General features: G+C 44.1%; 1 protein-coding gene across 8 annotated transcripts in view; it reads right to left on the bottom strand.

The window, feature by feature from the left end:
• Positions 1-262: 262 nt before the first annotated feature.
• The window catches only part of ZBTB38 (zinc finger and BTB domain containing 38), a 112024-nt gene continuing 89700 nt past the window's right edge, over positions 263-22586 (bottom strand). For 7 of the 8 annotated variants that reach the window (XM_010976792.3, XM_064491614.1, XM_064491616.1 and 4 more), the window contains one exon: positions 263-5088. In XM_010976792.3, the coding sequence (XP_010975094.1) occupies positions 1498-5088 (3591 nt within the window). In that variant the 3' untranslated portion in view covers positions 263-1497. Of the gene's footprint in view, positions 5089-14112; positions 14467-22586 lie in introns of those variants that run through there. The other variant, XM_010976797.3, reaches the window with a different exon arrangement.

The following is a 22586-nucleotide window of genomic DNA, read 5'->3' as shown; positions in this document are numbered from 1 at the left end:
AGTGTGGATTAGCATAAAAGAGCATTAAAAAAAAAAAAAAACCAGAAGTGGGTTTTCAGCAAGGGGGCTAGGTGACTACAAACATGAAGCCAAGGCATCTGGCTTGTGGATATATTTCTGAGTCACACAGGGGAATGATGGAAACTTGTCACTCCATGTTCTATTCCCCCACCCCCGCCAAGGACAAAGCTCTGTTTGAGGCAAGGAAGGTCATCATTTAAGTCATTAATGGGTGGGGTAGGGGTGTGTGTTTCTGTTGTCCTTTTTTTTTTTTTTTTTTTTTACTAGTATATACTCCTGCTGCATAATCTCCAAGAAGGCTGACATTTGTAGGGAGCAGGCTGTCGCTTCCACGTGCCTGGGAATTCACCACTGTATGCATGCCTTGCGCTACATTTCCTGGACACTCCTTCAGTGGAATGGGAGGTGTCCAGTTTTACTTGAACCCTTGAGCCTGGTTAAGTCTGTCTGGAAAGACCTCCACCTCCATGGAGATGTGATGAATGGAAGACTGCAGGGAGTTTCAGAAGAATTCGACCTTTCTTCATTTTCTGAAGTGAGGCCACTAAAAATAATTTATAGCACAGCACGCGTAACCGCAGGTAAATTCTGGGAAGGCTCTCCCCCACAGATAAGGCATGACCCATGTTTTCTGGGACTTGAGTAGACCAGTTCCAGTAACAGCTCGTCCATAATGTCAAAAGAACAGCATTCCGCAGCACACACATGCTCTGAAGTCATACTCGAAATGCTTGCTACTGAATTTTACATCAGTCCTCATTATTTGTGGATCTATTGCTCATCCTTCTAATTCTCTACAGGGGACCTGGACAGTTAGAAGTTACAGTGACTTATATATGTATTTTACAAGGCTTGTGTTGCAGAAAAGTATTTCTAGATAATGTATGAATGTCCTACTTCAGTTACTCATTTCACACATATTTTCAGCTATACTATTAAGTATTTCATATGTATCCATTAATTTAAACGATTTTTTAATAGTGCAGAAGCTGGATGGGGGTAATAACTGTCATAGCTCACTTACCTTCTAACATATTTATGAAGATGACATTTTCACAATCTCTAACCCTTATTTTCTCCAGTGACTAAAGACAGTTCAGCAGCCAGCTCTTATAAGCACTTACAAGAAAGTTTTAAATTAGGCTAAAATTAAACCCTTTTCTGTCCCCGCTGGTAGAAATACCACAGCTGAGAACTTCATAGACTTTCACAAGATACTTGGGATATTGGAAGATTCCGGTATTTTGTTTTTGTGCACTTTGCATGAAGTTAATGCTAAAACCCAAAGTAGATATTAGGATCCTTTTTCTGGAATTTTCGCAAATGAGATTTTGTTACATTCCATTCCTTCATGACTGTTATGTGAACAAAACTAAACAAAAACAAAGATAACAGCTAACTAAAAAAACAAACAAAAAAACCCAAACCCACCAACTTCCAAGTTAGGTTTTTGAAGATTTTTCTAAGTGTCGCCATTCAAAGGACATTGTCAACAACAGTTTGTACATTATCCTTTTGGTCACTGTCTTCTGAATCAACGAAATGTGGATTCTCCATTGAGTTTTCATGGCCCGTGTCGCCTTCTGTTTTCTCCTGCTGACTTGGGCTTTTGAATGAGTGTTTCTTCTGGTGCATCCCCAGGGCAGCAGCTGTCTTGCAAATCTTGGGACACTGGAAGCAGGCATAGCCCTTCCCATTGTGCTCCCGAATATGCCTCTGCTCGTGATTCCGTTTCGTGGAGAGATACAAAAAACTCTGAAAGCAGATCTGACAGTGGTAGCGCTTTTCGCCAGTGTGGATCCTTTCGTGGATTTTGAGGGTCTCGTTCAGCGTGAAGGCCTTATTGCAGTACTGACAGATGAACTCCTTCACGCCCAGGTGGATGCGCTCGTGTTTCTGCAAGTTGCCTTGCACGGAGAAGCACCGCCCACACGTCTTGCACTCATAGGGCTTCTCGCCCGTGTGACACCTCATGTGCATCTTGAGGGTGGAGGGGCTCTGGAACGGCTTGGCGCAGAGCTCGCACGTGTAAGGCCTGGCCGTGAGATGCCGGTGGGGCCTGCCTTGGTTCCCGGCCCCCGAGGCTTTGTCCCCGTCGCAGAGTTCGCACTGCAACTTGGGCATCTCTTTATTTTCTTCCTCCTCAAGGGCCTTCTCCTGGGGGGCCCTCCCCACAGCGCAGTCCAGTTCCGCCGGGTATTTGCATTTACCGCTCGGGCTCCGGTGCTCATGCTCCTTCCTCCAGTTGGCTTTCCTCATTTTTCTCAACTGCCTGGACTTCTTTTTGGGTTTGTAGTTGTAGTAAGGGCGCCACGGTTTGTCCGTGGAGTCCTGGTCACTGGCGTCGTCGAACATCTCGCTCATCTCCACACACTCGGACTGGCAGAGCCCGAGTGGGCTATCTCCGTTGGTCTCCTGGTCACTCTCTTGTGGCAGAGTCTCCTCCTGCGTTTGGTACTTGGGTCTCCTCCCTCTCTTATAGAACAATTTTGATCCTAGGATGTGCCTCTTCACAATGGCCTCATTCCCAATTTTCACCGTTATTTGGCAGAGGGGCGCGACGTTGCTGTTGGTGGAGGTTCCGGGGAGAGCAGGCTTTGCGATGTAAGTTTCAATCTTACTGGATTCTTTAATGATGCTTGTGGTTTTGCTCAAGGACCCTCCAGGATCAGCCACGTATTTGGACTCCTCTGGTGTTTCTCCCCTGTTACACAGTATGGTTTTCTTTTTCTCCTTCATACTCTTGGGTCTGCTGATGACCCTCCCCACTCTGTCTGGCTCGGGTCTGCTGTCGTCTTTTGGGGTCTGACTCACAGCCGGGTCTGGAGGGGCCCTGGGGAGGTGGCCGGTGGTGGCAGCGACTGTGTTGCTGTGCATTATCACCGAGGAAAACTGGCTGCTGTGCACAATGACCGAGGGGGCCGAGCCACTGTAGCTGATCACAGAGGTGGAGTTCTCACTGCCGTTACTCACCGACAAAATGGGGGCCTCCCCTGCCGGGCCATCAGAACTGACGGCGTTCTCAGTGGAAGAAACTGACACCTCTGTTGAATAAAAGTTACCATCCGCATCGACTTTCAGCTTCCCCCGCTCTCTCCATTTGGTACCCTCTGCGTTCTGCACACTGGCGGGAGTGGGAACTGCATCCTGATGTGCTGGTGTTTCCAAAGGGATGGCTGGACTGTTGGTCAAGGTGTTTACACTGTCTTGGAAATTCAGAGCAGGTAATTCAGAGCCGTGTGGATTCTGAATAACATAGGGACCAGGGGCAGATTCATTCATCTGACTGTTTTCTTGCGTGTTTTCATAGGAAGAATGTCGGTAGCTCTTGTAAGGAGCCCTCTTGCATTTCATTGGCAGGAGCCTATAAAGTTTATATGGATAGACACTAGGCTTCAAGCCGCCGTTTGCTGTTTTTTTACTGATGGAAAGTCTGTGATCGATGGCATGGAAAGACTTCTGGTGGTTTTTCAGTATATAGTAGGTCATGAAAGTTTCAAGGCAGAAAATGCACTGATAGCGCCTCTCTCCTGTGTGCCAAATCTCGTGTCTTGTCCTGTACTCGGCCAATGCAAATACTTTGTTGCAGTAATGGCAAGGATACGTTCTTCTCCATGAGTGAACATTCGCATGTCTGCGGAGGCTGGATAAAGTCACATAGCTACGTTTGCATACAACACAGCTGTACAGCATCTGCCCGTTAACAAATTTAACCATGTGGTCTGTTTCTGGCAAGGTGCTCCCGGCACTGGAAAATTCACCAATCCTGTTTTCAGACAATAAAGGTTCTGGACCTGTGAAGGAACTTCCGTTCTGCCCAATGGTGGGGTAGTTTTCTAAAAAGCGCGGATTCCCTCCAGGAACGGGCATATGGCTGGACCGCATGCAGATCTGCTCGTGCCGGTCCAGTCTGTTGAGGGTGCTGAACTGTTTGTTGCAGTACTTGCACACTAAGGGCTCCTGGGTTGGCTTGTGAAGCTGCATGTGGGCGCTGAGCAAAGTGCTACTGTCAAAAGATTTGGAACAACAGCTACAATTGTAAACGAGAGGCGGAACCTCCGCGGCCGGCGGCCCGGGGACGTCAGAGGATTTATTTTCCTCTTCCCTGGGAAAACGGACATCTCCTTCGCTGGTGCTGGGAGATTTTGAACGGGAAAGACTTGCAGCGGGCTGAGGACTTCCTTCTTGATTCCCCTCCGAGCTGGCTGCTGGAAGGGGTGGTATATTTTCGGGAGCTGAGTCTGAATCCTGGGGTACAGGGAGGGTCTTTGGCTTTCGGCATGTTTTCGGTTTTGCTGCAGGGGCCTCGCAATTTTCTTTAGCCGTTTTCCCAGGCGAACTGCTGTCGTGTTCACGTCCAGGCTGACTTCTGTAAGCCTCGGCCACGGAGGACACGGCGTATGAGTGCTCGGCGAGGGTGCGGACAGGCTCCACCTCGTGGCAGACATCAGTCCTCTCCAGGCAAAGGCTCGTGGTTCTCATGGAGTCGGAGACCTTTTTGAAACTTGCCCTCAAGTCCAGTGGAGAAAACATGTTATTACTATTTTCTGTCTCAATGATGGAAAAGGCATTTGTGATCCTTGGCCCATTTGTGATGGCTGGCTCTTCATGCCTTTTTTCATTTTTTTCTTCTTTAACCACTCCTTTTTCAGTAATGCAGAAGACATAGGGACCTGGGGAATTTGAGAAGTTGCGATCTGTAAGATCTTCCAAGAAGGATATTCCCAGCTTTTTTCCTGCAGCTGCAAGGTCAGTGACTGTTTCCTGTCTCTTGACGACGACTGTGGAGCTGTAGATATAATTAAGGATTTCTGTAAACACTTCAGCTTTGAGATCATCCAGCTCCAGAACGTGGCTGGAAATACAGATTGTATGGCTCCAAAAGATATTTTTGAAATAAAGGCTTGAAGCAGCCAGGACATTGCTGTGGGCTTTAAATTTGGTGTCTTCCACAATGATAGTGACATCACATAAAATGCCCCGAATGCGCTGCTCATTTAAGATGGAGAGCACTGTGTCGCTGTGAAAGTCGTCCTTGAGGTCCCTGGAAAGGGACATGACTGTCATCTGGAACAAGAGGAGAGAAATGGTCAGAGCCCCTTCCACAATGAGCTTCTTTACTTCCAGGCTATTTTCAATTTCTTTGAGAAACCTTCTTTTTTTTTTTTGTATGAAAATATAGGGTTTTGTTTTTTTTTTAAAAAAAACTCATCCTGTTGTTGCTTCTAAGACTTGGACAAAGCTAAATCTTTATCTTGCCCCAGCCTGTTTCTCATACCATTGCTAAGAGTTGTTATAGTTGGAAATCCTCCCAGAATTTTTCTCCTTCTTTCTTCAAAGTTGTAGCTACATATGCATGTCCAAACTTAGGGGGAGAAGGTTTTCCCACCAGATGTTAAGGGTCTTATCATCGCTCAGGGCTGCTGCATTGAACTCTTAAGAGTGGGACAATACCATGGTCCCACCACAGGCCTCCTATCTATTTCCAAAGACCACCCTGATGATCTGATCCAAACATAATTCATGAAGCAGAAAAATTATTTTTAAAAAGTTTCCGCTCAGTAAGCAGTACCTGTGAGTAAAGGTACTGGCTGCTCAGGAAAGCAGTGAAAACTGAAGGAGCCATTCCTAATTTGTGGCTCTGAAGGGTCTCTCAGTGGAAAGGCTCAGTCTGCATGACCGAGTCTGACCACCAGGGGCACCCTGCTCCTCTGCGCCACCGGCCCTTGTGGGGACCCATCCCGTTCCTTCTGGTCTGATTTCCCTTTCATGATAGCCAAAGTAGAACAGGTTTTGTTTTGTTTTGTTTTTTTCTAACTGAAGTACCATCGGTTCCAATGTGTCGATTTCTGGTGTACAGCACAATGTCCCAGTCATGCATATACATACTAGACCAGGGATTTCAAAAAGAATTCACGGAGGTACTAAAGGCAAACAAATAGGAAACAAAATACAAAACCAGGAAAGTACGTTTCTGAGTTGCCATATAGCGTCTAGTCACAGGTTCCTATATTTGCACAGTTTAAAGGCACGGTGGATCTTGTTCTGGTCTGAGGAGCCCACCTTTGTGGTCCCCAGAGCCCAGTTGTCATCCCCTCTATGTCCTTGAATGAGCCTGGGATGGCCAGTGCCTACCCAGCAGCGTTCATGGTTACCCACAGTAAGAAATACACAGTACGTAGTGACCTAAGACAGTGGTGCAACTAAAACTTACCCTTACCATATGTGATGCAGTCTATTCTGTCCTATTATCTTTCATGTAAAAAAAACTGAAGTATAGCTGATTTACAGTTCGTGTTAGTTTCTGGTGTGCAGCACATGATTCAGTCATACATATATAAGCATACACATATATATGTGCATATATATATATATATATATATATATATATATACATATTCTTTTGCATTATAGGTTGTTACAAGATACTGAATATAGTTCCCTGTGCTATACAGTAGGACCTGTTGTTTGTTCTGTATATAGTAGTTTGTATCTACTAATCCCAAATTCCTAATTTATCTCTCTTCCCCTGCCCATTTTCCCCTTTGGTAACCATGTTTGTTTTCTATGTTTGTGAGTCTATCTCTGTTTTGTAAATTAACTTCATTTGTCTCAGTTTTTTTAGATTCCACATATAAGTGATATCACATGTTATTTGTCTTTGTCTGACGTAGTATGCTAATCTCTAGGTCCATCCATGTTGCTACAAATTGTCCTATTAGCTTTCATTTAAAAATGCTAACAGCAACTCACTAATTTTACTACACAATAATAGATCATCCCCTAACTTAAAATAAAACCCCAAACCCTCTCTGGTCTAAAAGACATACTACCCCACTCTTCATCTAGTCTCTCTACCCCTTGTCCAGTGCTGTCGAGAAAGCCGTAAAGCCCATTTCTTTAACTCCATGGCAGTGTCTTCAAGCACGGGAGTATAACGTTTAGCTCGTGGCATTCATCACTTGGAACAACCTGATGGCCACATAAAGAATCTCTTTTTAACTTTTTGTAAAGTGATTATAAGCTGTGTCCAGTATGTTATTTAGTGTCCTTTACACAAGAATCCACTTGATAAATTCTTTTTATCTCACTCAGCCATTGGAAAAAGTGCATTCCTACTAACAAATTCTTCATTATTCTGATAACGAGAACAATGTACTTGCCATGCTTCTCTTTTAATTCTCAAGATGAGGCAGCGTAGAACTTTCATCATCAATTGTTGCAGCCACTGTGAGCCTGGGTTTCTGGTGTGACTACTGTCTCACTTTCTTTATTCAGTGATGGCTCCTCCCCTCTTGCTTTCCCTGCCTTTAACTGTTAACCTTCCATGAATCTTTTCTAGAGATGTGGGAAATTAAATCTATCAATAAAAATGGAATTAAATGAAAAGGAATCTGTATGGCTTCCTCTGTGCCCCCAAAGGGAGAAAGGGTCCCCCTGAACGGGCTGCAGGACTCCATCCTTCACTGGGTTATAGATCATAGCATATTTGGCTGATGCTTCTTTTGCCTTCCTTGAGGTCTCTCTGTCCTGGGTCCCCATAGGATCTACTTTCTCTCCTGACTCATACCTTCTTATCCTGCTTGGCTTCTCTGAAGCTCATACATTATTTCAGTTCTTTATCTGGCCTGACTGGACAGTCTCAGAACTGGCAAAACACACGCTATAACTCAAAAAAGTGGTTTCCAACTCGGCTTAGTTCTTTGCTGACATCACCTATTGTGTCTTCTGCTGCCAAACCCCTGCACCTCCCGGAACCTCCTCCTCCACAGCACTCTGAACCTTCCACTAGGTTCTGCTCTGTCTGGGGAATACAGTGTTTCATGGCAAGTTAATAAATACCCTAGGGTGTCAGATTATAATCCCTGCTTGCTTCTGTAGGCTTCTCTGATTCTTAGCTTGTTCAGTTAGGATGGTTAGAAAAAGACCAACTCAACCATATCTTAGTCATATTCACAGTTAGAACAACAAGTACAATAGGACATATCTTTATACATGTCATTAAAACACCCTCATAACTTTAGAACATCCAAGTACAACATCTTTCAGGGCAATATCAACCACTGAATCACAGAAATCCTTAAAATATCAGTTACTCAGCAGCACCTTACTTTGCCTTCTTGGCACATACACAAAAACGTCCTTGTATCAGTTTTATCCAGTAGATATGTTATTACCTAACACAGTGCCTGGAGCTGGAGATACCGAGGAGAGTAAGGCAAGTCTCTGCCCTCAAGGAGCTCAGCGTCGAGGGGAAGAAAGAGAACTGTCAACGAATAGCGGGCATCCACAAGGGCAGGCCTCATACTGAATGCACAGCATGTCAGAAGATGAAACGACAACTTAGTATTTACAGGGGCCCTGGAAGGCTTGGCATCAGTGAATAAATAACACAGGGGTGTGGGAAGGGCATTCTAAGCAGAAGGAACACCATAGGCAAAACAAACAATGGTAACGGAGGACACCGTACTCAGGGACTGGTGAGTGGGTCTGTGCAATGGCAGGGGAGGGTGTGTGCACAGCTCCGTCCCAGCGTCCTCAGCAAAGCTGGGCACACGGCAGGCCTCGGCGTCTCTCTGTTGGATGCGATGGGCAAGGAGCGGAAGTCAGCCCAGATCATACAGCACTCTAGAGGGCTCCCCACAGCAAGTTTTACGTTGCAAGTACCAGTTATCATGGAAATTAGAGTCAGATTTGAGTTAAAAAAAAGATCCCTCAGGATCACTTAGGTGGCAGGCTGCTCAAAGGATGAGAGAGGGAGGCAAGCTGGTTGCACATCAGCTAGTTAGGCCATCCTAGTGGTCCAGGTAAAAATTAACCCATCCACCCCAGACAGAGTGAGAGCCTGGGAAGGAACAGGTGGCCCCATCCCCACCTAAGAAAGTGGGCGAGTTAGTATCTGAACTCAGAATTTATTTTAATTCCTTTGACCAATTTTTTTTTGTACTGAAATGCCATTTATTTTGTAAAGCTTCAGTATGCATTCTGAATTCTTTTTAAATTTTATTTTATTGAGTTATAGTCTTTCAAACTCCCAGTCTGTCCCTTCCCACCCCCCTCCCCCCAGCAACCACAAGTTTGTATTCTATGTCTATGAGCCCGTTTCTGTTTTGTATTTATGTTCATTTGTCTTTTTCTCTTTCTTTCTTTCTTTTCTTTTTAGATTCCACACATGAGCGATCTTATACAGTATTTTTCTTTTTCTTTATGGCTTACTTCACTTAGAATGACACTCTCCAGGGACATCCACGTTGCTGCATTATGTTGTCATTTTTATGGCTGACTAGTATTCCATTGTATAAATATACCACATCTTCTTTATCCAGTTGACTGGTTTATTGAACAACTGCTAAGTGCAAGGCATCTGGCTAAGTGCTGTAGGAAGACAAGCGTTCATTTCTCCTTTGAACAGATGCTTACTGAACACCTACTTTAGGGCTTTGGGATAGTAGTTCCCAAACCTGGCTATGCATCAGAATCCCCTGTGAAACTTTAAAACAGTACAGATTTACAGACTCCCCCCTACAGATCCTGCCTCTGCAGAGACTGGTTTGGAACAGCTGAGGTAAGAGCCTGGAATCCATAATATTTTTATACTTGATTTAGTGAATAAGGAATACATTCATATGATAAATTCAAAAGGCACAATGAGTAAACCTTGAAAAGTCTCCTTCCCACTTGGTCTCAGAGGCTCTTCAGGTTTACTTTTATCAACCAGCCAGAGCTAGGCCTGGGGGCTGATACTAAAACCTAGTGCTGTTGGTGTTAGAGAAACAAAAATTCTGCCCCCAAGGGTTTGTGGAATAGCAGGGAAAATAGGATGTGTTCACGAACTGCTGTAAAACAAAGATGCCTGGTGGATGTGCTTCCTGGGAGAAGGTTCTGGGAGTTGGGGGGAGAGGCTTGGGAACAGGTGTGAGGGAAGGCAGAGCCCAGCAACACCTTGCAGGGAGATGTGGCACTGACTTTAGCAATGCAGATACAGACAAGGCTGAGGAAAAGGAAATTCAGTCAGAAAGAGGCACAGTCAAGGGGTTCATGCCCTCAAGAAGCTCATAATCTAGCAGTCAGTGGAACAGTTTAGAACAAAGACTCCAAATCTGCAAATGCAAATTGAAAAAGCAGTCGAAGCTGCAAATTAAAGTCATATTCTACATGTGCAAAGTGCAACCAAGGAATAAGTTCCAAGTCTGCAGCCCAGAGGGGACCCACTGGAGGCCACGGGCACATCTGGTTCCCACAGGTTGGGTTTTTGAAGTCATGTTTTTGAAAAACTGAGCTGATGTTGAAAAACAGTAAGATTTAATATAAAAATCAATATATCTTTTCTTGAAAAAAAAGAAGACTGGGCAACGATGGGTTATTACCTGCCTAGCAACCGAGCAGCCGTGTCCCTGCGTCACAGTCACCTACATGCACGTGCTACCTGCCCACGTACCACTAAGCAGCTTCTCTCGGTAACAAGACCAGCCTGGCCCCTTTCGTCAGTTTGGTTTGTGCAACTGATAAGAACATTAAAGCCAAATCACACTGGACCCACAGTTCTGATCAGATAAACTTACTTTAAGGATAACCCCCCAATTAAGATGTAAATGAGCTTGTGGGGGGGAGGCAGTCATTCTCACCAAAAATGTATTCTTTGACTTAAAAAAGTAAAGTGATTTTCTCCTCTGCAATATTTCCTCATAGAGAGTAACTGCATACAGAAGTCTTAGGAATTCCTGCCAGTGGACAGCCCACAACAGACTTCAGAAAAAGACACAAGTTGGGAAGCAGATGAGATAGAATTTACATGAAATTTTCTAAAATGTGTTCTAAAAAGCGAGTTTCGTGCAATACATTCACTCTTTTCAGTAGTACTGCTATGATGGAGTAAATAAGCATGGAAAAGGCTAACAAAAATGTTACACATGCAAAAATTTGGGTGAACCAGCATTTTAAAGAATAAAATAATTTGTGATTAGATAACTGTGGTCACCTGACTTATGTTACCATTTTTCTGAGTCTCTATTTTAGCTGCAATAGTTTTTAACATATATCTTCCAAACACATACATACACATATGTATATATCCACAAGCACGTACACATAAATGTATGACTATAAAAGTATATGAACATATGCTATATATATATTTTATAAGCACACAGGGTGGACATATAATTCAGCATCTGAAAAACAGGACACGAGAAAGAAAGGGGGTGTAATGAGTAACTATGCAGGGAAACAGGTACACATTGGGAATGGACCCTGGGAAGTAAGAATAAATGATCATCCTGTATTTATATATATAAATATGTAAACAAAATAAACACCTCTAGATAAATTAAATATAAAATTCTGTATTGTAGCTATAATTATATACGGGTATATTTACATAAAATATACTTTATAAGTATGTAAAATGCTTTTAAGGCTTTTACAAATATATGATAATATATTCATACTTAATATAAATGCCATTGGGAAATGCTAGTTAATCAGCATATTTAGAATCTGCTGCTGCTTTTGTCTCCTGCCATATTCCAGCCTTATATGATAAATACACACATGTATCATGCAAAGATAGGCACTTAAATGAGATGCTTTTGGTGATTAAAATGACTTTTCTTCACCTACTTTCAGAATTAACTAGTTTTTAAAAAGTAAAATAAATCTGTGCTCATGGGAAAATACTCAAACAGTCCAGAAGTGCATTAGGGTACAAAGCAGAAGGCCCTCCTCCGTGCCAGCCTCCCAGCCCCACATCAACACACTCACAACACGCACAGCACACGCACTCCCTACGTGGGTGCCCTTCCTCGTGCCTCGGGAAGATTTCCACACTCTGCATGAAACTCTGGAAGGAAAACTGTATTTCCTCTTGAGGTCCTCCTTTATCCTCGCCCCTAGGCTCCTCCGCCTGGCAATTCCCATAATTTACTCATCTCAGGTGCCACCTTATCTGGTCAGCCTCCCTCCTTTGGAGTTTCTAGTTGGAATTTCTACTTTCTAGTTTGGGGTTCCTACCTTTTTTGTCACATGCAATATTATGCATTTGTTCACATTTTTATCTTCCCCTCTTTGCTCCTTGAGCACAGGGGCAACCTGGCTCATCCTGCACCCTCTGCACCCATCGGATATGGTGCAGTGTTAATACCGACAGTGAGCAGGGAGGCACTGGCTCCTCAGGCCCTGAGCAGCAAGTTGCTTAAATAACATACTGTGCTTAGAAAGATTCCTGATTGAAAACTTTAAAAAATTAGACCTAGATGAAGCCAAATTCTACTCTAGACAAAGCAAAATTACTAGGAAAATAAAAATCAATTCCTGTTCCTTTTTTTTTTTCTAGTTTCCTTCTAAACAGGCAGTTCTCGAAGTGTGTTTCATGGACCTCTGGGTCTCCCAAGCCCCTTTCAGCAGGTTCCTGAAGTTAAAATGATTTTCGTGACAACACTGAGATGTCATTTGCCTTTTTTTACTCTGCTGACGTGCATTAATGGTGCAAAAGCAAAGATGGGGAAACTGCTGGCCCCTTAGCAGGCATCAAGCCAGTAACACTTAGATGAAGGAGTAAAAATTATTTTCTATTAAATCTTAACCCTTGAATATATATCTTTTTACTATTGTGTGAGAAAATGGGACGCACACATAAAACACTTCTGGTGGTATTGAGAAGTGATGACTGTCTTGAAAAAAGCACTTAGCCTTGGGTGTTTCTTTGAGTTTTAAGTTGAACTAGTCAATTTTTTTCATGGAACACCATTTTTACTCAGAAAAAAATGACTGACAGACCCACCATGGTTATTCAGATACAGGTATCTGGACAAACATTTTCTTTGAAAATGAACTAAGCAAGTCTGTCATTTCAAGGGAATAGCCATTTTGTTGCCAGTAATAAAATCTGACTTTTGAGCGAAAAATAGAATTTTGGAAAACTTGTATCTACCACCATGACACTTCTCAATACATAATGACTGCTGCTCTAACCTACAAGAAAATGTTCAAAATCATTTTTTAAAAAACTATTTAAAATTATTTTACTCAATAAAATGAATCCTATATAAGCCTAAATGAACTAAAGACAAAATGAATGAAAGTGTGTTAAAATACAAAGCAGAAATACGAGGCGACAGAAGGAGAAACCAAGGGATAGAGAAACACAGACAGACACGCTCACAGGCACAGAGATGCACACACACACTATAGCCAACTTTTAATTATCTAAGCGTGAAATTATTACTATCTATCTTTTGAATTTGAGCATGGCTGGAAAACCATGTGGACCACCAGCCATTCCACACTACACTCAGGTGAAAATTGGCCCTTGATTTGCAGGGTTGCTGCCTATATTCTGTTGGTACAACTTATCATTGCTTAAATCCTTGTCTTCCAAGTCTCAAAGGTTAGCTTGGTCAGAATATTTTGTTTGCCCTTATGAGTCCAACCATTCATCTACTAAATTAGTCCTCTCCTCCTTATATCCTGGATACTGCTTTGGTTAACTCGTTCTGGGAGTGAACTTGAAAACAAGGGAAACAATTTTTGGCAATGATCTGATCAACTAATTCCCAGTATTTCTAGCTTAATTAAATATTCCATCCCCCTAGTTAGGGCAAGGCAACTCTACTGAAATATAGAGAAGTCAAAAAACTTAAAATCACAGTTTCCATAAAAATTCTAACTCTTACAATGTAAACAAAAAAATCTTGAAAAACCTCTTTAAGTTGTTTAACCAATGTAATTATTATACAGAACTTCATAGGGCTTGTCAATAAAATCTGATGTACTTTTATTAGCAAATCTTTAAGACACGACAGATGAAGAGTAGGGTAACCCTGCTCAGTCTGCATTCTTAGTGAGAACTAGAAGTCACCTACTTACGGCCACTCTCCAGGGCCAGACTGAATCCTATTTTCCTAGGTCTTCTGATCAGAGGAAAAGGCCAAGAGCCCTCTTGCTGCACCTCGGCCACTCAATTCCCAACGTACATAATGACGAACTGAATCAACAGAACAGACTTCTCCTCTCTACTGCAAGTCGTCTTCTATAAAAAGAAACTCAGAAATAAAGCCCAACTAAAAAAAGAACACACTGTATTAGGATACTGACCTGGAATCCTGCAAAAGTCAAACTCACTGTCCATTCTGGGCCAGCGCGGGGCCCATACTGAAGTGAAGTAAAATCTACTGTGTGGATCTGCTATTCTCTGCAGAAAGTGTTCTGACAAAGGACACTGCTTCAGTGATCCGGCTCCGCCATCCCACACACATCTTTGCGGTGCGTTTTCTCATAGTCATGTTGGGTGACTACGTCAGACCTCCTCACGTGACAGGGTGTTAGAAACACACGCATCAGATCTCGAAAACAGATTACAAAACAGAAGCCCTTTATAGAGTTCAGCTACGTCTAGGAAAAGGAAAATCCTCTTGATTTGCCTTCTAAATGCAGCCCGATAGGAGCAGAGAAGAGCTGCATTTATCAGACTTTAATGCAGTTAAGCTATCAGATTCGAGGAAGGGTAGGATGACAAGGGAAGTTTGTTTTTCATCTAAAATTCAGGTGGCTGGAAAGGCTAACACCAGGAAGCTGCTAAGGTGCATTCAGCAGAGAGGGAGGTTGGCCTGTACCATCTTCCTTGAATATATTATTTTGAAAAGGTAAACATGTGGTCTCCAGACTTGTAGTTGCGTGCATGTAAGTTGTGAGAACAGCATTATCAGATTCACGATTGATGCAATGTGCCCAGTTAAATATTTCAGGTTGCTTGTTTAGAAAGATGAAAGGGAAAGGTCCTTGGTTTCTTTTTGCTTGTTTGTTTTCCTTTTTGAAATACAGCAGTGTTTAGGGTAGCTCCTGGGTTTATCTCAGGATCAAGCTTGCCAGGCCACCTGTCTGCTTAAGAAAGCTGGCAAATGGGCTTAGAGCATCTATCACTGAAACCCTGAAGGGCTGCGTCCGTTTCTTGCCTCAACCAAATTCCACTAACCTTTAGAGACGCTGACGTGGAAGGACATTTAAAATCTGAATGCTGTGGGGACCAGGACAGGTTTCCGTCCCCTGGAACACCGACTTTTAGGGATGAGCTTATCACCATGAGTGGATTCAAAAGCCAAATACCACTTTCTTAAAGGGCCAGCTGACTGAAAGGCCCTGTTCCTCTCAGCTAACTTCCTGTCAGGGAGGGTGAAGGGAAGAACGGTTGTACATTCTGATTCTAAACAAGAATGAACCTCCGGCTTATTGCAAGACAGGTTATCCTAAGAAAGGACAGAAACCAACTGCTGTTCTGTTGTTAAACCATCAGAATTCACCTGCCATCGCGCCCTTGCTCTCCACCCCTGGTCCCCCTGCACCCCAGCTTTCAGGAGACTCCTGCAAGACAACGAATCACAGTTTGCATGGATTCTTTCTGGACGAATCAGAAACTCGGTAGAGAAGAGTGAACCAGGTAATGCACAGGAAAAGCACAAAGCACAGTGCTCAGCGCACAGTGGGACTTCAATGAATGCGAGTCAGTTGGAGAACGGGCTGTATCCTGCTTGCTTGTATGGAGAGAACTCCTGGCATGGGCCACCCTTCATGCAGTGCAGTACGGCCTTTTAACATAAAGGAGGCAGGGGTGGAGGTGGGTATAGCTCAGTGGTAGAGGAGGTCCTGGGTTCAATCCCCAGTACCTACACTAAAAAAAAAACCCAAAAAACCAAAAAAACCACAAAGGAGATCGAGTCAGGCCCTGCTGGGAGCCCTTCAGTGGCTCTCCTCAGATGTTAGGGTAGAATCCAGACCCCTGCAAGGCTCTACACTGTCCAGGGGTCCTGGCCACTCTCCCCCGGCCTCACAGCTCCCTCTGCCCTTCTTCCCACTCACACCCATGCCCCCCTTTGCCAACTCCAGCTGCCGAGTCTCCCCCAGCCCCAGTCCAGGTCCTGCCCATGGCTGGCTCACTTCCACTTCAGGCCCAGCTCAATGTCACTCAGGGGGACCACCTCACCGCTCTATTTGCTCCCACCTTTACTTGCCCCTCCCATCACCTGGTTTATTTCCACAGCACGTACCGCAGCCTGCAATTATCATATGTGTTTGCCCGCCAGAAAGGAAACTCCAGGAGGGAAGGACCTTATCTATCCGGTTCACTGCTGTGGCTCCAGGCCACCGTACATGGCAGGTGCTCAGGAAATATTTAAAAACACAGACTCACCCTGATGAAAAAAGCAACCTGCACGCCTGCCCCCTCCTAGCTGCTCTGCTTTCTTCTTTTCCTCAGCACTCATAACAGCCCCACGCATCACACAACTTACTCATTATTATTTATTGTCCGTCTGCCTGCTAGAATCTAAGCACCACAAGGGCAGCAGTCTTTGATTTTCTCCACTGATGTATCTTAAGCACCTAAAACAATGCCTTCTACATCATTGTAGGCCCTCAAAAAATATTCATATACTAAATGAATGACCTGTACTATAAATTGATGCCTGTTTGTAAATCAGCATTATGTATGAATAGGCAGCATAAATATTGCAAATTACAATTTTCATCTGTCTGAAATTCCCCAATCCATTTTGAATAAAATTCCTTGTAGCTGACACACTCCAGGTTGCAAAGCACTTCACATATTAATCTATTTAATCCCCTTCATCATCCTGCAGGGCGGGCATGGAAAATGGAGACGCTACTATGTACCCACAGGGTTAAAGGAATGAACAGAGTCAGCGCTCACTATGTGGAAGCTGCTACTCTCACGCCCACAGTATAGATGTGGGAACTGAACCCAGAGAAGTGCCCAGCTTGCAGAAGAGCTGTAACCTCTGATGGTGGTACACCGTCCAGGCCTCTGTGCTCTGCTGCTTCATTCGCATGTACACACACAGGAGGGAAGTCAGAGCAGCTGACCCACTGCATCCAACACAAAACGGCTCTGCACCATGTCCCAAGCTGCAGGCTGGTTGCACAGGATGACCCCTGCAGAAGCCTGTGGCAGGCACAGGCCCAGGTGAGATTCAAAAGCTAGGACTGTTGAGGGCAGCCAGCCTGGGTTCCATGCCAAGAAGTCACTGGGAAATGCTGCCTGTCATGAAGCAGAATGTGCCAGAAGGGTCCCCAAAAAGGGCAGCTGAGGATCTGCATTCAGGCAAGCAGATCCCTGATCATGGGCAGTGGTTACCAGGGCAACCTGGGCATTGCTAGATGATGCACTGTGGGCCTGGGACCCACTGCAGCTGGCAGGTGTACAGTAGTGGTACAGGAGACGATTTCAAAGTGCCAACTGAACACGTAGTCAGTCACAGCTTCTGCCCCACAGCCCAGAATCTATGAAGCACTCAACATCAAGAACACCTTTACACTATGCTTATAGGTTGCCAACTTAAAATTTTTTGCATTAAAAACAAAGTTGATTTTTAAAAACTTGTTGCCAATTCAGTCCAAGCACACAGGAGATAAAAGCCAAGGATCTGCCCTGCCAGGATTTGCTAATCTGAAGTGAATGCATCAGGAAGATGAGTTTTTGGTTGCCTTCCCTCCCCCACCACAAGTATTTAAAGTTATCCTTTCATTCCCGGCCTGGGGATGATATAGTTGCAGGGATCATGAGGCTCAGGCTGGAGACCTGTCAGTCATGATAAAGCAAAAGACTGGTGGGTACGAAGCCTCAAGAGAGCTCTAAAGGAAGAGATTCTCCAGGGTGGGGTCAGCTTTGAAAGGGAGCCTTTTCCGTGACAGAGAAAAGAGTTTCCTGGCCAACATGGAGATGAGACAAGGTCAGTGAGGCTCAGTTAAATCCCTAAACCCAAATTCCAGTACTTTTACCAAGGCTTATAAGGTCCTCTGTGATCTGACCTCATTTCCTGCCACTCTAACCCCTACCAGCCTTCCTTCTGTTCCTTGAATGTGCCAAGGATCTTCCCACCTCAGGGCCTTTGCACGTGCTGCTTCTACAGCCGAGAAGGCCTTTGTAGCCTGGACAGCAGCCCACCCTGATCTCTACCCAACGGTCCCTTCCCCCTCATCAGGTTCATCTGTCCTATCCTCTCAGCATACTTTTCTTTCACAGTACTTACTATGATTTTAATTATTATTTGACGAACATATGCTTTACCACAAGTGCTTAAGTTCCATGAGGACTGAGACTGTTTATCAGTCTCCCCTAGCTCCCAGTACCACACTTGGCACATAACAGAGCCAATAAATCTTGATTAAATAAATGCAAAACCAAAAAACACTTAAACAGTAAGCTTTCTAGAGCCTATCATACCCGTCACTGTTGCAAAGCTTTCTCGATCCAGCATTAGGTCAACGCGAACGGCCCTACCATTTGTCACCTATGCTAAAAGGGGGAAATAGCTTTGTTGAACACTACAAAGTAAAAAAAAAAGACTATTCTGACATGGTAAAAGGAAGAACAAAATACAAACAAAATGAATCAACACTGCTGGCCTAAAGCTCAGCTGGGTAAAACAAGCCAGGGCCACCCACTGCTCACAAAGTTGTCCAACTAGTTAAAACACCGAAACATGGCTTTGGAACACCAAAACTGCTTACTATTATGGCTTTAGCTCAAAGGAAGGAAAAGAGCAATCCTTCAGGCTCTAAGGATATACTTTGTTCTGATAAAGACAAGACAACAGGCCCAAAATGGAGGTGCTTATGCTAAGCTCCAGGTCACGAAACGGAAATTCAACTTAGTTACAATTTTGGCTCTCTCTACAATGAAGTCCTAAACTAGGTATCGGCTTAAGTCAGGAATCGACTGATCAGCATTAGTTAGGCAAACTGCCTGATAACACCCTGTCATCCCCTAGAAGGAAAGTAACTTTGCAATAACCAACCCACCTTTTTGCCTAATTTCCCTGTTCTGTTCCCTTCTGTCTATAAAACTTCTCACCTTGTATAGCTCTTCCTCGGCTCCTCCATGGCATCTTTTTTTTTTTTTTAATTTAAGTATAGTCAATCTACAATGTTGTGTTAATGTCTTGCCTTGTATAGCTCTTTGGAGCTCCATTCTATCTGCTAGATTGGATACCGCCTGACTCATGAATCACTAAATAAAGCCAGTAAGATCTTTAAGATGTGCTCAGTTGAATTTTGTTTTTTAACCTTTAAACTCCAGGGATTTGGCCTTTGTGTCTCGGGTGCCTGGACTGACTTGGCGACAAACTTTTAAAAATTAACCTTTAAAAAAAGTACTAAAAATTTAAAGTTGTCAACATGCGGGTGGGTGCAGTATAAGGCCCTGGTGCTGGGTGTTTGTAAGGACTCTGTTTGTGTATGCTGTCCTCCCTTCAAGAGCCCCCAGAAGTGTCCACTCTCTGTAACCACTTTCCAGTTCCTTCCTCTGGCATCTCCCTCACCCAGCCTCCTCTCATGAGATGCTGATCTGGAGGAGGTTCTGGGCCAGCAAAGCATAGCTGGGCCCATAGCCTGCTTCTGGGTCCCGTAACTGTGGATGTTTGTGCTTCCAGGGTGCACCAATCCGTGACCACCCCGAAAGCATATCCAGGCCCTCTTCCCCCATCAAACAACCAACAGTAGGATGGAAACGGCACCACAGAGCGAGCTTAGGATGGTTCCCCACAGAGCCGCACATCAGACTCACCTGTGGAACCTCAAAAAGAATACAAACTAGGTGGCACTGCTGACACTGAACCAGTTTCGGGAATAGGGTCTGGGCAGGCGGGCTTTTTGCCTCCTGCTGAAAATTACCCTGGTGTACTACACACACGAGCTGGCCCATGACCTCTAACTGCACTATGAAGAAATGGGTCACTGTGTCTCCTGCTTGTGTTGGAGCCCCTCTGACATCCCATCACAAAGGCGTCAATGTCCCCAATTCTACCTATTCATGCGACAGGAGGAAGTTCACCTAAACATGCCGGCCACGTGCGATGCCCCCAGCACCACACAAGCACATCCACGTGCCCGGCACCGTTCTACACACTCTGCATCTACTATCCCGATAAAGTCTCACGGCAACCTTATCTTACAAATGAGAAAACTGAGACTCAGAGAGGCTGTATAACTCAACCAAGGTCACTTAGCTAGCGAGCAGCAGAGCTGGGATGAAAACCCGGGCAGTGTGACTCAACCACCACACTCTCCACTGTAGGTTCAGCAGCACCGAGAAATGAAGAACTTAGCTTTTCCATGTCTTTCTTGGTAAAGGCTCCTAGGCTCATGCCCCCAGCCTACCTACCAGCATATAAGCACTTGGCAACTAGTAGCCTGGACTTGAGTGGAGCTGCTACATGCAGAGGGACAGGTCACACCCTGTGGTATGCTGTGGGTACATGGGGAGGCTGAAAACCAGCCCACATCCTGCTTGGCCAGGAACGTACCCTGGTGAGGGCTGCATCCCCCAGCCAGGAGGGGGCCAATTCTCTAATATGCACAAAGATGCCGTATGGACCACCAGGTGGCCCTGGGGTGAACACCTCAGGGAAACTCAGAATTTTCCATAAATTCCTACTTTTAATTTATTTTCTTAAAAAAATACACTTTGAAGTAATAGATGGCACTCATAAGTATCATTTTTGATCCACTTCCATTTGAAGGTAATATTTATTGAATGCCTACCACCCACCCGCTATTATTGAGTATAACACGGGCTACCACGAGAAGTGGGCACAGGAGGGGGATGGGGTGGGGGGAGACCAAAGCCACTGCACAAAGAGCTGGGAGATACCAGAGCACTGTCAGCGTCCACTCAGGGCTCTCCCTAAGGATAATCTAGGATAAGGCAGACCACGTCCAGTCTGGCACCATGGCTAACAGCCTGAACTTTCATGTCAAGTGGCTCTTGTCACGTTCCGGCTGTGACCTTGGGCAAGTTTCTTAAACTCTCTGCACCTCAGCTTCTTCATCTGCAAAATGGAGCTAATAAGAGAATCTACCAGGTTAATGTGAGGATTAAATGATAATACCTATAAAGTGCTGAGCTTAATGTCTGGCACAAAATCAAGCTTAATAAACCTTGGCTATTATTAGTATTACTATTACTAACTAATTATTATTAATCACAAATGTCAGTAGGAACAAGTATTACCAAGCCTTGGCCCCAAGCCCCAAATCTAGGGAATGTGAAATCCCTCAATGGAGACAAGTGTTCTATTTCACTGTGCACCCACAGCTCCCCATTCCCCCCACACAATGTTTAATACCCCAGAGGGTCTCCTTAACTCAGTCTCAGTCATTAGGTCCAAGCCTTAGGTCGTATGTAGGCACTGAGTTACAAGTATCTAAAGGATTTCCTTCCTTAGTTTCACCGTTTGTTAGCATTTCTTCTAAGCCCATGGAAGAAGGCACTAAGAATTTAAATAAAAATTATTCAAATTGGCGATTTATTAGCAATTCTGATAAAAAGCTTGATAGGAAGGGGACTAAAATAATCTGTTTAAGACAAATACTTAAATCATCTACACATTTCCAGTCTGTCTGTCCACTTGTCCTTTTAAGTCAGAAATTTGGCTTCATAAACAAGGCTAGGTACTGTCCGTTTACTGGGTCATGTGCCTGTTTCAGATGGCCATATTCTTTTATTTCATTTAAAAAAAAGCCTCCCCTGTGTTCTGCCTTATCACCTCTCCTATCTGTTTAAACCCCCAACAGACGACATTTGCTCCTTTGCCCTCACACCAAGGGGATTTTGGGAGGGCAAAACGTTTTTTCTTTCTTTTTTTTAACTAAGGTACTGGGAACTGAACCCAGGACCTCCTGCATGCTAAGCGTGCACTCTACCACTGAGCTATACCCTCCACCCATGGAAGGTGAAGTCTTGAGAGCTCTTCTCTCTTACTTTAAACTAGGAACCTAATAACATGTCAGAATGGTTAAGATTTATTTTAGACACTACTTAGATGTTTTGGGTTTTTGATTTAAAAATCTTAGTTTATGTCTCAGGTTAATGGATTCATTAGGTAGTGGTTTATTCACTAAAATTTTTTTAAAATTTGGGTTCAGTTTGGGGTTTTGCATGTTTGTATGCTGATTTTAGATTTTAGTTCAAGCTTCCACTGAAGCCCCTGATTAAAATTTTTGACAACTGTCAGATGTAGTTGATAGTTCTAAGCTTTCCTCATCCTGTTCCCTGGGCCGTCCTCTCTCCTCCTGTAGAGTTAGTCATCTTTAGCCTCAGAGCGCAGAGCAGGGCCCCTGCTCACACACCTGGGTTCAAATTCCAGTTCTGCTACTTAGTAGCTGTATGAGTTTGGATGAGTTAATTAACACCTCAAGATTTTTTTTTAAATCTATAAAATGGCTATAAAAATGCAACTTAGTTATTAATAGGATTAGAAGAGACAATCCAGATAAAAACATAGTATCTCATTCCACTGCTCTCATTCACCCTGATCATTTTCCATGAAAATCCCAGAAAAACAAAACAATTCCTACAACTCTCCTCTCTAGCCCATCTCATTAGGATAACAGCAACCAATTTAATGTCTGTTGGTTGAGAGGGTGTTGGAAGCAGGGGTCATTTTGTGTGTGGAGATTTCCTGGGGGCTGAAATGGAGAGATGAGGGGCCTGGAGAGTCTTGGGCTTTGAGGGCTCCCAGGGAGCCCGGGCAGCTTAGCTCTGGTGGGCTGGATGG

Source organism: Camelus dromedarius, chromosome 2, assembly GCF_036321535.1.
Source record: "Camelus dromedarius isolate mCamDro1 chromosome 2, mCamDro1.pat, whole genome shotgun sequence".
In the NCBI taxonomy this organism is placed as follows: domain Eukaryota; kingdom Metazoa; phylum Chordata; class Mammalia; order Artiodactyla; family Camelidae; genus Camelus; species Camelus dromedarius.
Note: the sequence above shows the minus strand (reverse complement) of the source record. Positions and strands in the feature narration are given on the sequence as shown.